General features: G+C 36.8%; 1 protein-coding gene across 1 annotated transcript in view; it reads right to left on the bottom strand.

Moving 5' to 3' along the window:
• The window catches only part of LOC126282419 (A disintegrin and metalloproteinase with thrombospondin motifs 12-like), a 1083163-nt gene that overhangs the window by 69334 nt on the left and 997863 nt on the right, over positions 1–15966 (bottom strand). The window contains exons 15-17 of the mRNA XM_049982077.1: positions 14669–14789; positions 8743–8869; positions 8536–8653 (exon numbers count right to left, since the gene is read on the bottom strand). Of these exons, the coding sequence (XP_049838034.1) occupies positions 8536–8653; positions 8743–8869; positions 14669–14789 (366 nt within the window). The remainder of the gene's footprint in view (positions 1–8535; positions 8654–8742; positions 8870–14668; positions 14790–15966) is intronic.

Below are 15966 nucleotides of genomic sequence, written 5' to 3'. Positions count from 1 at the left end.
ATTTTTAAAAATCCTTAGATCAAATAGTGTCCATCCAAAACTAATAAAAATTGCCAGATTAACTTTAACCAACATAAATTCCAGGGTAAAGTTTGGGAAAAATATCTCAAAAGCTTTCATAATGAAAAATGGTGCCAGACAAGCTGATAAATGATCCCCACTGTTTTTAATGTAGCCCTCTATTCGCTCACAAAGATTTAGCAAAAAAGAAAACTCATCTGAAATCAAAATGGGATTAAACTTCCAATAAGAACAAACTGCTAGGGGTTTGCAGATGATTTATCTATTTTAGCTCTTGATATGGAAGAAGGAGTTTATGACGAGATCAACAGTCTCCAAAAAAATTGCTTCCTTCAAGAAAATTGAGCTCATGCTCACGAAACCCCTGTTCATATGTAAAATCTGCACAAGCTATTACAAAATCAACATAGTTCTACAGTTTAAGTATCTTGGAGAAAACCCCAAACATAACTTGTGATTGAAAGAAATATGGACCAATAGAAACAACAAAATGAAAAAACCTCAATTTCTAACCTAGTCAATAAATAACAGTTTCCACCAGACACTAACATCTAATACCATAAAACTGTGCCCAAACATTAGCCCAAATTTAAAAATGCAATGTCATCAATACTTTGCTGTTTTTAAATACTATTTTTACAGTGTTTGGGGTAACATAACTTTTGCAACACAAAGATGAAAACCACAGAAAAATTACAACTTTTTATTAAAACAATAAAGACTAAAGAAGAAATTAGTGTGAAAAAATGACAGATGGTGGGTGGCAAGGAGTTCCCTAATGAAAAAGTATATAAGTTTCCTGACTCAGGTGGACTAAAACACTTAGTTGCTGCAGTTGGTGAAAGTGAAAATAGACTCCTATGGGAGATGGCACATCCTTCGATATGCTCTGCTCAATACCTATCAAAAGCATTAAGAGGTGAAGTAATTGTAGCTGCAACATACATTCTGAATTGAAATGACTTCATAAAAATTAAACATAAAACTCCAATTCAGATATTTTTGAAGAAGGAACATTGTTTTGATAATTTTGTGATATTTGGAGTGCAGTGCTGTGCTTTGATTCTCATGAAAAAATGGAAGAGTTTGATGCTAAATTTTCAAAAGAACGTGTGGTTTGTTATCATTAGTGTCGATTTCATGCTTATTTTCCTGGAAAAATTCAACTTCAAACAATTGTCACATACTCACAGGACTAAAAGGGTTGGTTGTTGATATGTCAGATGTAGACAAAAATATGTTATTGAAACTGAATGTGAAAGTGTTGACTTTGACAAGAGCAGATTGTTACTCATACAGGGGAGGTGTTGAGTCACAGTCAGGCACAACAAAAAGGCTGCTGCACATTTAAGCTTTCTGCCAAAAAGCCTTCCCTCTGTGGCCAGAGACAGTGATCATGTGTGTGTTAATTGTGCTAATGTGAATGTGTGTTTTTTCTACTTGAGAAGAAGGCCTTTTGGCTGAAAGTTGAAATATATAGTAATTTTTTTCCTGTGCCTGTCTATGACTCAACATCTCCTCTATGTGGCGAGTAGCAATGTATCCTTCTCTCAATAGTGTTATTATCCATCCTGTATTTTCCATTGTTTGATTTTGAAGAGGATAGTCAAGGGACTGTATGAACCAAGATGTATTTATGAGTGATGAAATGGTTAGCAACCATTTGTATGGTACTGAGGGACAAGTTGAGAGCAACATTGAAGCAAGAAATGCAGACAACACAATTCACATAAATGATGGAATTTGAAGAAACCATTATGTTACTGTGAAGATTCAGTCCATCAGATCAGAATGATGCCTCTTTGTGAGACACCAAGGAATGACAAAGAAGCAGTGGAGTCAGTAAACTCTGAAGAATGGAAAAATGCAAGAAAGGAAGAAGCGAATTCTCTGAAGAAAAATAAAACACGAAACTAGTTTACAGATCTAACAAATTAGGTGATTGAAAATCAATGAGTGTTTGCTACAAAATTATATTCAAATAATTAAGTGTTTGATATAAGGTTTCACTGGTGGCAAAAGAATATATTCAGTTTTAGAATAGATTTTGATGAGACATTTAGCTCTGTAGCAAAATCTAAGATTATGAGAGCCGAGCTGAGCTTTGCAAATCACCATGATTGGTGTAAAAAGCAATTTGATTTAAGGACAGTATTTTGAAGGAGGGAATTTATATGTATCAACCAGAGGGTTTTGATGATGTCTCAGAAACTGTACATAAATTGCTGGAGAGTCTGTACAGTTTACAGCAGGCCTCAAAACCCTGATATGAGTGTCTTGTTAAATTATTTAGTGTTTGTAATTTATGAGAGAGCTGTTCAGAAGCATGTATGTCCTGTAGTGAAAACCTGATACTGCATTTCGTGTTAAGAATGGATCCACCATGGGCTCTACCGATGCACGAAGTAAATTTATTGAACAGTTGGATAAATGATTTCGGATCACTGTAATTGATTGGTTTCTAGGCTTAAGAATCAAGACCTCTGACAACTGTATCCAAATAAATCAGTCTGCACACATGAAGAGAATTTTAGAGAAATACAATATGATGGAAGCAAAACATTTACATTTACCAATCGAACCAGTATGTAGAATTAAGTTTGAGAAGAATGAAGACTAATATGAAGCTTATGGTGATGCTTATCATGGTAAGCACACAGCCCAATAAAACTGGTAATGATGAGATAAATGTAGTATCTTGAATCATATGAAATGAATGATTCCAGACTGCAAACATAAAAGCCAAAAATCCACTACTACATAGCTATACAAAAATGTTTAAATACCAACTTTTATAATGACCTAATGTAATTACAGCAGTAATTATGAGTTTTCAAAATGGTACACAATTATTTGTATTTTATTTATGAAATGTATGTTTCAAAGATTATTTTGCCTAAATAGATTGATATATGATAGTAATTTCTTTGCTGCATGCTGTTAGAAGAAAATCTTTTGTTTTCAGTGCAGTTGGTTGTACAAGTTTGGGGAGCAAGAATGGAGAATGAGATATGTGTGTTTTATTGATTTGTATTCTGAAGTGAGATGACTGCAAATATATGTGTAATTCTACAGAAAGTCCACCAGTTTTTGCATAATTCTTGAAGTAGTAATTCAATCATCATTTAAGCAATCATAAAAAGTTAAATTGTAGAAAGGAAATGGATATCGAGCCTTCAACACACAAAGAAGAACAACAAAAAAGATGAGTATTGTTATTAATAAAATTGGTTATTTAAATTCAACTGTTGCTGTCACTCACTGCAGTATGTCACTATCTCAGTGTGGCAAGTGCTGTGAAAACAAGACTAGCCGCCCAAATTGCTAACTTACTTCAAAAATTAATAAATCAGCTTTGGGTGGGGACGGTCTGAATATGGTGACATAGTCTGGCTTTTTCTGAAAGTGAAGTGTGAATCCTCTGTTGGGCTATTTTCCTTGTGCAAATGAAAATATATTGTGAAAATTTTATGTGAACAATTGCCCATATATGAACCACAGCTACAAAACAACTACAATTGCAGCAGAAAGGAGTTCATAAGAAGAAGAAGATGAAAAATAAGAAGTGAGGTGAACAATTGACAACATTGACATCCCACAACAAAACTAAGTACTGGAAATATTTTCTTTATTGTTTTTTTTCTTTTTGCTGAAGTGTTTTGTTATATATTTACTAAAAATGAAAGCCACTGAAGAATCTGGAACAGTAGGGGTCAAACAGACATGGGAGACTGAAGTAGCACTGTGAAACAGGAAGAAGAAAACAATAATGACAAACCTGTAAGACAGGAAAAACAAACTGATGAATTAAAACAAGATGATAATAATGATGTAAGTACTGTGCTGTCATTGGAAATAAAATGTATAATGATAATAAGGATCAGTTTGCAAAAATAAATGAGCAACTTGAAAATCATAAACAACAAAGTGAGGACCAGTGCACAAAACTCGGTCAGTCAATAGAAACATTATTTGATTGCTTCAGCAAAAATACAGCTCAAATGTATGATACTGATCAAAAAAATTGTAGGTTAGATATTCGAGTAGAGTATGTGAAGTCTGCAATGAAAGAAAATGAACTTAAATTTAACACTGAAGTCGGAAGTCGGAAAGTCAAAGATGAGATCATTGAAGACTGGGAGAAAAACAAAACTGCTTTTGAAAAAGTGCATGAGGAAATAATTACTGTGGACAAAAACGCAAATAATCGAATTTCAAAATTGTAAACTAATGTTGACACCAAACTGGCACTTGTTGAGAGTAAGTCTGTTGATAAGGTGAAAACGGTATACAGCAAATTTGTAGAAAATGTAAAATTAAGCAACAACCAACCAGCAGCCTAGAGAATCGTTTCTCTGTTTTGTATAACAAAGTTGAACAAATGTCTAATGAGGTAGTTAATAGAAATCTTGTTAACAATGTTTCTCAACATTCCAGTGAAATACTTTTCATGTGAAGGTAGGTTACACCCTGTAGATTTTCTGCAAAGATAATTCATGTCTAATATGAATGCTGTTATGAAAAACAAGTTTGTTCAGAAGTTTCTGGAAGGTGAAGCATTAAGCTGGGCAAATCAGTATACTGACAATGACACAACCTATGCAGACTTTGAGAAAGGATTTTTCAGTAAATTTTGGTCAGAGTTGTAAAAAACTGTGTAATAGACACACACATTTTGCGGTAATCACAATGGTAACAATTATCATCATAAGGAACATAATACAGTAAATGGTAACAATTTTTGTTCTGGAAAGCAACATAGTTGCACCAGAAAGAGAATGAAAAGAAAAAAATTATATGTAACTGTCCCAAAAAAGTTGTAGAAACAAAATTTTTTCAACCATACATAAAGAACAAAGTGGTTACAGTTTTCATACATTTTTGTGCAGACAATGTAAATATGGTAACTTATTATTTTTGCTTGTGCTGTGTTTCTTTTCTACAGATTGTAAAGAAGTCATCATTGTATTTTACAAGTATTATGTTCTTTCATGAGAAGTAATTAGTTTTTATAGTGTCATTTGTCAAAGTTTAGAGTAATGTTTCAAATAACTAACTATTTGAAAAGGTGAAGCTTTAAGTGCAAGACTCAATCAATTCATTAGCATTTATTCTGTTCTCAGTATAACTTTTCCTTTTGCTGTCTGGAATTATTTGTATCCAATACAACTTTAACCTTTCTTGTGTACTAGTTTTGGGGAGGGTGTGTGGATAGCACCACACTATTTCTCACAAAATAACTGCAATGTCTTGTGCTGTATATAATTTACTTGTGTTTACTATGACTATGATATATATTATTTTGTATATCTCATCCTGTGACACAATACAGAAGACTTGAACAGTAATTTTTCATATGTTATTGTATAATCAATTAGGTGGCATAAATGCAAAATGTTTGTAGCAATCAGATACTAAAGGACAAATTGATCGATAAAATTGAAAATTTTGCACACAGAATAGGTAGGAGGTCCACTAACTATGGTAGGCACATAATGTGGCTAGTGGTACCTTCCTTAGCAGTGTGCATCCATTCTTAATTTCTGGTGCATTCTATTCTCTTTCCTATCCGGGTTCTGTTCCCACTATGCTCTCTATTCAGGGTCTATCCCATTTATGTCACCACAGCTTGTATGGATGATCTTATCTGACAGTACTACCCATCCAACATTTGTCATTTCAGGTATAAAAAATTCCTGCAAAGTAGGGCGAGAAATAATTTTTGTCATAGCATATTTTTATATACTGAGAGTAAATTTAGCGGTAAGACATTCAAAAATGTTGTTACAAAAACATTTTATTGGTGTTATGAGAAAAAGGAATAAATTCCTAAATAGGTAAACTAATTTTGTCCTGTGATCAAAAGTATTTTGCTATACATTCTTTAAAACACCTCAAATAACTGTATATGGACTAATATATTAAAAACAAAGATTCCAAGACTTACCAAGCGGGAAAGCGCCGGCAGACAGGCACATGAACAAAACACACAAACACACACACAGAATTACGAGCTTTCGCAACTGGCAGTTGCTTCGTCAGGAAAGAGGGAAGGAGAGGGAAAAATGAAAGGATGTGGGTTTTAAGGGGGAGGGTAAGGAGTCATTCCAATCCCGGGAGCGGAAAGACTTCCCTTAGGGGAAAAAAAGGACAGGTGTACACTCGCACACACACACACACACACACACATATCCACATACATGTGCGGATGGATATGTGTGTGTGTGTGTGTGCGAGTGTACACCTGTCCTTTTTTTCCCCTAAGGGAAGTCTTTCCGCTCCCGGGATTGGAATGACTCCTTACCCTCCCCCTTAAAACCCACATCCTTTCATTTTTCCCTCTCCTTCCCTCTTTCCTGACGAAGCAACTGCCAGTTGCGAAAGCTCGTAATTCTGTGTGTGTGTTTGTGTGTTTTGTTCATGTGCCTGTCTGCCGGCGCTTTCCCGCTTGGTAAGTCTTGGAATCTTTGTTTTTAATATATTTTTCCCATGTGGAAGTTTCTTTCTGTTTTATTTACATCGTCATGTATATGGACTAAGATGTTTACGCGTGATCATAGGGCATTACCAATCAATGATCTTTCTCATATTAAAAATAGATTTATAAATCTTGGTATACAGACATTTTCATGAAATACAAGTTCCACTGTCATGCTAATATGATAAAATCACTGTTATGTGTGCCATCCTTTTGCTTATCCCATATACATATGATATTTGGTAATGATTTGAGAGCTACCAAACGGGTAAAAGGTCAGACTTTGAAATTGTTTTAAAAATTTGTGAGAAAAGAACTTTGTACAGCAAAATTTTGCTCATGACCTCATTTGAATGAAGTAATGATACTAAGGTACTGGTAGTTAAAATGCTGTAAATCATGTATTGAAGAACCAATGAATATAGATTTTTTACATTCCATAACTTGTTGGCATAACCAGTTTTATTAATTTGTACAAAAACTTTTCTCGTATTTTATACTTTCAAAACTTTTGGGGGGCAATTGAATAAAACTGGTTACGATGAGATAAATTTACTAAGCAATCTTGGATCATATGAAATGAGTGATACCATACTGGAAACATAAAAGCCACAAAGCCACTACTACATAGCTAAGCAAAAAAATGTTTAACCAACTTTTATAAATACTTAATTTAATATTACAATGATGATTATAACAATATTTATTTGAATTTTATTTATAAAATGTATGTTCCAAAGAGTATTTTGCATCAATTGATCAATATATGATAGTAACTTCTTTGCTGCATGTTGTTAGAAGTTGTTTTAGTACAGTTGGTAGTATGAGTTTGAAGTGTGAGGATGGAGAATGAGTTATGCATGTTTTATTGGTGTGTATTGCAAAGTGAGATGATTGAAAATATATGTGTTATTCTGCAGAAAGCCCACTAGTTTTCACATAATTCTTGAAGTAGTAACTCAACCAACCTCTAGATGATCATAAAAAGTTAAAGTACACAAAGGAAATTGATATCAAGCCATCAACACACAACAAATAAGAACACCAAAAAAGATGAACATTATTATTAATAAAACTGGTTATTTAAATTCAACCATTGCTGTCACTTGATGCAGTAACTTACTTCAAAAATTAATAAATCAACTTTGGGCATCTAGAAGGTGAGGCTGGTCAGAATAGGCATAAGGTGATCAATAAGTGGAATTTTACATAAGTTTCACAGAGATCCAGTTATGTGGAAAAATAGTCTGCAGCTCTTCTTCAATGAAGTCATAATACATGGCTGCAAATGAGATAAAATAGTGTAAGACATCAGAGTAAAAGAATGTTGCACAATTTTTTCACTGCAAGATGTCACTACATCACACTTCGAGAAGATACGAAATCATGGACTGGTGTGGAGGTCCGCAGCTCGTGGTCTTGTGGTTGCGTTCTCGCTTCCCAAGCACAGGGTCCCGGGTTCGATTCCTGGCGGGGTCAGGGATTTTCACCTGCCTTGAGATGACTAGGTGTTTGTGTTGTTCTCATCATTTCATCATCATTCATGAAAGTGGCAATATTGGACTGAGCAAAGGTTGGGAATTTGTACGGGCGCTGATAACTGTGCAGTTGAGTGCCCCACAAACCAATCATCATCATCATCATCATCATCATCATCCTCATGGTGTGTAGGGTGTACCTTCCTAAACAAGTGATGATAATTCAGAAGCGTGTGAAGGTGGATGTATGTGGGTTCCTATACCCACAACAATGCTGCTTGTAAGAAAACCAAACCACAAGCATTGTTTGAAGATTATTGATTATAGACTCACCCACATTCATCTAGCAGTCCTTATATGATTCCTGTGAGGTTCTGCATTCTCTCAAAAGTGAAAGAAACCATCTGTGGGTAAGACTGATGGATGCACGAAAGTGTGAACAGATGCCCACGTATCAGTCTCAATGGACATGAATTAAGCTATTAAAAACTAAATGAATAAAACTGAAAGGCTTGTATAAAGTAGGACTCTAAGTCTTTCTGAATGCTGTATACTTACATATATCTTTATGTCATCAGGTATTGGACCTGGTATAGTAATATTTTCTCTTTCATTGTGGCGCTCGTAAAAACCAACAGTGCCATGGATTGAAAAAGATCCTGATCTCTCAATCTGACTGAAACAAATATATATTAGAATTAATAGGATAAAGGTGTTCCATAGTGGACAGAAAGATCAGAATGAAATGAATCTCTGAGAACTTACTTGTTTCCATTTAGGTAATATTTATATGTTGTAGCACTGGCAACAGCTACAAAATTTCTTGATGGCCCTTCCTCTACAGCACGAATGTTTCTGGAACCAGCAGGAATTATTACCACCTCCTTGTATCCTAAGGAGGTAAGAAATAATTAATAATTACTCAAAGTCTAATTTAAAGTGAAAGTAAAAAGGAACAATAACAGCATTAATTGCTGACAAAAGATTGGAACTGTTAATTGTAACAAGAAGTTGATTTTATGTGGCAATCACAACCACATATTTCACAGCAGTTTGCTACCCAACACACCTCAACAACCATCTCAAAGTTTCAACTTGCCTTAGGCTTCTCCTCTCCCCCACATAGTTCATGAGTAAGGTTACAGCATATGAGATACGGTTCAGCACACTGTTAACCTGTCACAGAGCTTACACTGATAAGCCAGAACATTATGATCACCGACGTACTATCAATATAAATCAATCCAAGCAATAGCAACATCACCTAGTGAGGAATGACTGCTAGTCAGACATGTGCATGGTTCATGTTGTATCACTGAGCATGCTGCCCATGTGTAGAATGTGAAGGTGCACAATCTATCTAAGTTTGACTGAGGGCAGGTTGTGATGGTCCAGAGGGTCACATGAATATCTCGGAAACTGCAGGACTTGTTGGGTGTTCAAGGAGTTCTGTGGTGTGTGTCTCCAACACACAGCAAAACAAAGATGAAGTTATGTCCAGATGTTGAGGGGTTGGGTGGTCACCCATCATTACAAATGTGTGATGTTGCAGGCTGGGCAGAATGGTACAACAGGGCAGGCGGCGAACTGTGGTGGAACTAACATAATACTTTAATGCTGGGCAGAGTACATATGTGTCTGGAGGCACAGTGCACCGAACACTCCTAACAATGGGCCTCCACAGCCAATGACCCATGAAAGTGCAAGTGTTAACACAACGATATCAGCAAATGTGACTGAAATGGGCATGTGACCATCGACACTGGACGTTGGCACAGTGCCAGAGCATTGCAACAACTGACAGATCCCAATACCTTTTTCATCATGCCAATGGGAGGGTGTGAATCCATAATCTTCCAGGAGAACAGCTCCTTGACACCTGTACTGGGGAAGGAAACAAGCTGACAGTGCCTTAACTATGCTCTGGGGAAAATTCATGTGGGCATCCATGGGTCCAGTGGAGCTTGGCCAAGACACCACGATGGCCAAGGAGTATTGTGCATTGGTTACCAACCATGTACAGCCCTTTATGATGATCATGATTCCTGACAGAAGTGGCATTTTTCAACAAGATAATGCACCATGCCACAAGGCCAGGAATGTGATGGACTGGTTCAAGGAACACAGAGGTGAATTCAATTGATGTGGGGATCCCCAACTCACCATATCTGAACCTGATAAAACCCATCTGGGATGTGATTCAATGTGGTGTCAGAGCTCATTGCCTCCCTCACCAGAATTTACGGGAATTAAGTGAACTGTATGTGTGCCAATGTAGTGACAACTCCCTCCGGTGACCTGCCAAGGCCTCACTGCTTCCATGCCACCATACATCTCTGCTGTTATGCACACCAAAGTTGGTCATACTGTTCTGGCTGATCAGTGTTTATGCTGAAAAACAGTAGATGAATTCAATCTCAGCAGTGAAAATCATTTTTGACAGAAATAATACTATGACTTTAACTTGTCTTGAAAAATATATTTTCATATTTTCTCACAACTGCACTTTAAGTACTGGTAGCTATTTAACGAATTCTTTTTACACAGAATCTACAATCAAAAGAGACAGATAGTAAAAATGGTAAGTTAAAATAAAGGAATGGATTACATTCTAAAATAAGCATAACTCAAGATTCTGACCTTCAATGAAGATGTAGAGTCTTACATTAAACATACCGAGTGAGGTGGCGCAGTGGTTAGGCCACTGGACTTGCATTCGGGAGGACAATGGATCAATCCCGTGTCCGCCAATCTTGATTTAGGTTTTCCGTGACTTCCCTAAATTGGTTCATGCAAATGCTGGGATGGTTCCTTTGAAAGGGCAAGGGGGACTTCCTTCCCCACCCATCCCTAATCCGATGAGATCAAAGACCTCACTGTTTGGTCTCTTGCCCCAAACAACCCAACCCACACTTATATTGAATAATTACGTCATAGTAGGATTTGAATACTTTTTACAGCTACCGAATTTTCATTTTTAAGATCAGAGATAGCATTACCTCAACGTCTCCTCCTACTCTGACATATCAAAAAGAATAGTGGAATAACCTTTCATCATACTTTGGATGGCTTTATTCACTTCATCTGGAAATAAGAATGACACAGTATGTGTAAGCACTACTTTTGGATATGTTTCATGGTTTCCTTTTTATGATCTGAAGAAGATTGCTTTAACAATCAAAACTTGTATCAAAAGTATAATTTGTGTCAAGAGAGAAAAAATTTATATTCATTTACAATTTTATAATATGACCAGTCACAGCCACTGAAATTCATGGCAAATCGAACTGCCAACATCTGTTAGTGATGAATAATTAACAACGGGTTTCATTGCATTCAAGCAGCATCTTTAGACTGTTGGTAGTGTCATACAGATAAGGACACAAAGAAGCCCCCAATGTTCATTGTTCCATACTCCAATCCCATGAAGAGGGGAAGTCATCAACAAGTAATAAGTAGCACAGCATTGGGGTGAATAGTGCAGGGGATGACACACCTGTAGTTGGTTACCGAAAGGGCAAAGCACTGGAGATTATCAGCTGTATACCCTATACAGCCTCCAGAACTTTACTCTTGTGATAACCAACTACAGGTGCCTCATCCCCTGAACTAACTGTCCCAATGCTCTGCTGTTTATTATTTGTTGATGACCTCCCCTTTTAATTAGAATTCAAATTTATGATCAAGAGACATAAAGCTTGAATGTATTTACTTTATTCTTTAATAAAATATAATCATTTTCATTTTTATTCCCATTTGCTCCTTGTTAACTGATTTTTCTTGTTGAACGATGTGTTAAGGACAGCCACTCTGTCCTTGCAAATTCTACTAACATAACCTCGGTCACTTAAGGCATGACATGAGAAGTTTCCTGTTGAAGAGTATCTTTTTTTAGTTTTCACTTCATTTTCCCATAAAATTTTGCATTACCATCCTATAGTGGATTCTGTTGCATAGAGGTCTTCTGACTCTTCACGAGAGCATGAGATTGTTGGCGCTCAGACTTGAATACTTTGCATGGAATATATTTTCTTTCTTTTCAAAACAAATCTTGCCATACTTTCTCAGATTCCTTTAGTAAGAGTAACATTTTTAATTCTGTTGTTTACAGTTAAGCCTATCTCTGAATTTCCTTCTTGTTCTGGTTCTCTGTGATAAAACATATGCTGTGATTTTAATTTTACATGGGCCAGTCACATTAATGTGACCACCTGCGATGTTCAACGTCAATGTGCAATAACTACTCAAAGATAGCAGGTTGCAGCACTAGCAGTGTCAGGGAGATGTGGAAAACAGTGCAGTTGTCGTAATGCTGAAAAAGAGAGATTCATCTGATGTCCTCAAGGTCGTGATCATTTGCTTTTGGGCTAAGGGTGGAAGCATTTCCGAAACATGTCAGTTTGTAAACTGTTCGTGTGTCCCTGTGGTTCAAGTACAAGTACACTGTGCATGGAAAATTGGTGCTATCCAAAACCGGCATTGAAGGGGAAGTGCGATGCATCATGGTCCATAGATGAGAAGGGTTAATGATGGCTGTGGCGATGTATATTGGTGAACATATGTGTAACGGCTGAGCAGCTCACCACCCAGATGAACCAATGGGCTATCAACAGTGCCTCCTCAGCAACCATTCGGTGAACATAGCTGGGTTTGGGCCTCCTCAGCACGGTTCATGTACCCATGATGACTGCTGTTCATCAGCAACAAAGACTGGAATTTGCATATTAGCACCACAGCTGGATATCCACTGAGTGGCGACAGTAGCCTTTCCGGATGACTCCAATTTTATGCTCCATTGGACATGTGGATGGCACCCTGCAGGCTAGAGGAGGAAGTGCAATGGCCTGGGAAATGTTTTTGTGGCATTACCTGGGTGATCGCATCATTCTGGAAGTCACTATGGATCAATACAAGTAAACGTATCCATTCTTGGGGACCATGTCCATCCCTAAATGCAGCTTTTGACTGGCATGATGGCATCTACCAGCAGAGCAATGCAACAGGTCAGACAGCCCACAGTGTATGTGCATAGTTCAAAGAGCACTGAGATAACTTTACCACAGTGGCCTGATCACTAAACTCCCTGAATTTAAACCAAATCAAGAATCCGTCAGACCACATTGATCAGGCTGTTCACATCATGGATACTCAACTGAGTAACCTAGTGCAGCTGGACACAGCACTGCAGTTGGTATGGCTCCACATCCCTGCTGGTACCTTCCAGAACCTCACTGGCCCTCTTCCTAAATGTCTTGCAGTGGTCTGTGCTGGAAAGGTGGTTCTTCAGACTTTTGACAAGTGATCACATTAATGTGACTCAAGAGTCTACATGACCTTTAGTTTTTTACTGTACTTCTGACAGCTCTGCTGTATCATAATTGATCTTATTTCATTTACATTCCAACAACAATAATCTATCTCACAAAACTTAAATGTTGCATAAGACAAATAAGTAAACAGAAACTGTTTGCATGTGACACTGAGAGCTCTAATTGAAGTAACTAAGCTAGAAGGCATGACATGTCAACTAAAAAGGAATTTTAATCAGACAGTCTGCTAGGAGCTATCGAGTTTGTAGAAACACATGATCAGTGCCAAACCTCAGTAGAGCTATGCTTGCAAAAATCCTGACCAATATCTGAATGCTGCTGAATCTCAGAGTCTGAGATCGACACATGCAAGTCAAGAGCCACCAGAGCACCATTAGTCAGCCCCCTTGGCGTTTTGCTGCATAATATCACTGCCAGGAATGTTCCTAGATACATCTAATCTCTGTGCTACTCTTCTGATGACAAAAAGCCTGAATTTATGGATCTTTAAAATTGTGCCCGTTCAGACTCACTCAGCTCACTCCACCTATATAAAACAAAAATATCTTTTGCTTGCTTGTGCATATGCACTTTCAGATGCATAGTGTGGTGTTATCCAAACTGCATTTGGTGAGGTAACAGGATTTTCGCTACATAATGTATTTTAATCTGCTATAAGTGCTGGAAATTACTTAGTGACCTATCAGATCTTATTTCTCAGCCAAATCTTACATCTCTTTGAAATAAAACTTATTAAAAGGTTTGGTGCTTATCAGATATAATTACAGTTCTCTACAAATCTGTTAACATCATATTACAGTATTTGCCAAGAAATATATTTTTGCAGTTCTATTCTCTGAGCACTATGGGACTTAACTGCTGAGGTCATCAGTCTCAAAATAAATCTCATTTCTATTTTAACAATGGAAAATCCAGAATGGAATAATGACAATACTATGAAAAGGATAGATTTATTTAACTGGATAGATAAAAAAATATACTCACCAAGTAGCGGCAGAACACACATATAAAAGACTGTTGTAATTGGCAAGGATAGATTGCTACTCACCATGTAGTGCAGATGTTGAGTCTTGGATAGGCACAACAAAAAGACTATCAGTCAGACAAAACATGCGCGCACACACACACACACACACACACACACACACACACACACACACAAACTACTGTCTCTAACTGCCGAAGCCAGAGTCTGGCCTTTGCAGCCAGAGATAGTTGTCATACATGTGTGCAAGTTGTGCCTATCTGAGACTCAACATCTCTGCTTTATGGTGAGTAGCAATCTATCCTTTTCATAACACTGTCATTATTATTCTGTAACATTAACTTGTTGGCACTGTTCGTACCAAGTCATTACTCACCAGTGACATCCGCCCGTCTGTACACGCCATGAAAAGTCTTGCATTGACTTCCATCACCAAGGCAAACACCACAGTGATCTTCTTTTGCATTTGAGTCAATGCCCCAGTCACAACCAACATGCTGCAATTAAAAGCAATATGATAAAGTTGCAATAGAGAGTTTGTATAGTTGGTTATGTCGAAAGACAGTTAGAGTAAATGCAATTAGGAAACATCAAGTCTGGGAAAACTAAAGTTTTTCTGAGGAACTAATAATTTGTTTACAATCTGGCACTTTTTTAAGTTTTGAAGTTGCAACTAAGACACAAAAAATGGCTGCCGTGTTCCAATTGAGCTGTATGGTAACCATCACTTGTGCTTGCATTCTCTGTTGAGGTGACCACTGTAAAATGGATTTCCTATGTATTTTGTCTATTCAGATTTGTAATGGCAGCAGTAGTCCCACATCTCTTACTGATCTAACCCTTTGCACTTTAGTTTCCTTGTCAGGAAAGGTGATCTAGCAAAACCAATATTTCCAACTGTGTCTTTGGAACACAGTATGTGCACAAGTTGGTAGTGTAGTTGATGCATGTTACTTCATAAGAATAGCAAAAGCAGTAAGTTAGAACTTTTGACTTCAAAATTTCTACTGTTCCAGTACTACAACAGTGTTGATCTTTTATTGAGGAAATTTTTCCTCAGTTTAGTTTTCTCAAATCGACATATAAATGTCAAAATAATTTGTACTGTACAACTACAGCAGTGATTTTTTTCTTCTGCCATTTGTGAATGGAATAAGGGAATATCATCTCTCCTCAGAATACACTCTGATCTCTGTTGTCTTACTTTCATCATTTCTACATGAGGACATTGGTATAAGTTTTAGGCAGTCTCCAATGAATGTTGGTCCTCTATATTGGCACAGCACACAGGTTTACTGAAACTTCACCTTTTCTCCAAAGATCATCATTTAAGTTCCCTGAGTATACTTACCTGAACTATACTTACCTAATATGATACTAGCAGTGCATTTCTGAATTTTTTCACTGTCATACCTACTTGATAAGAACTCAAAATGCTGGAACAGTATTCTAAAACTTGTCACACTTATGTCTTGCCTATGCTCTCCTTTGCAAATGCATCCTACTTTTTTAGAAGCCTCCCAACAAACAGGTATTCCATGTGCGTTTCCCAGTAATTATATTATTTACTTTGCTTGATTGCAATTTTTATTTTTTTTATTTATTTTTTATTTTTTTATTTTTTGTAATTTAGCCTAAGTATTTACACATTCTGACAGGCTCTATATGTTTGCC

The sequence above is a fragment of the Schistocerca gregaria genome, chromosome 7, assembly GCF_023897955.1.
Source record: "Schistocerca gregaria isolate iqSchGreg1 chromosome 7, iqSchGreg1.2, whole genome shotgun sequence".
Taxonomy (NCBI): domain Eukaryota; kingdom Metazoa; phylum Arthropoda; class Insecta; order Orthoptera; family Acrididae; genus Schistocerca; species Schistocerca gregaria.
Note: the sequence above shows the minus strand (reverse complement) of the source record. Positions and strands in the feature narration are given on the sequence as shown.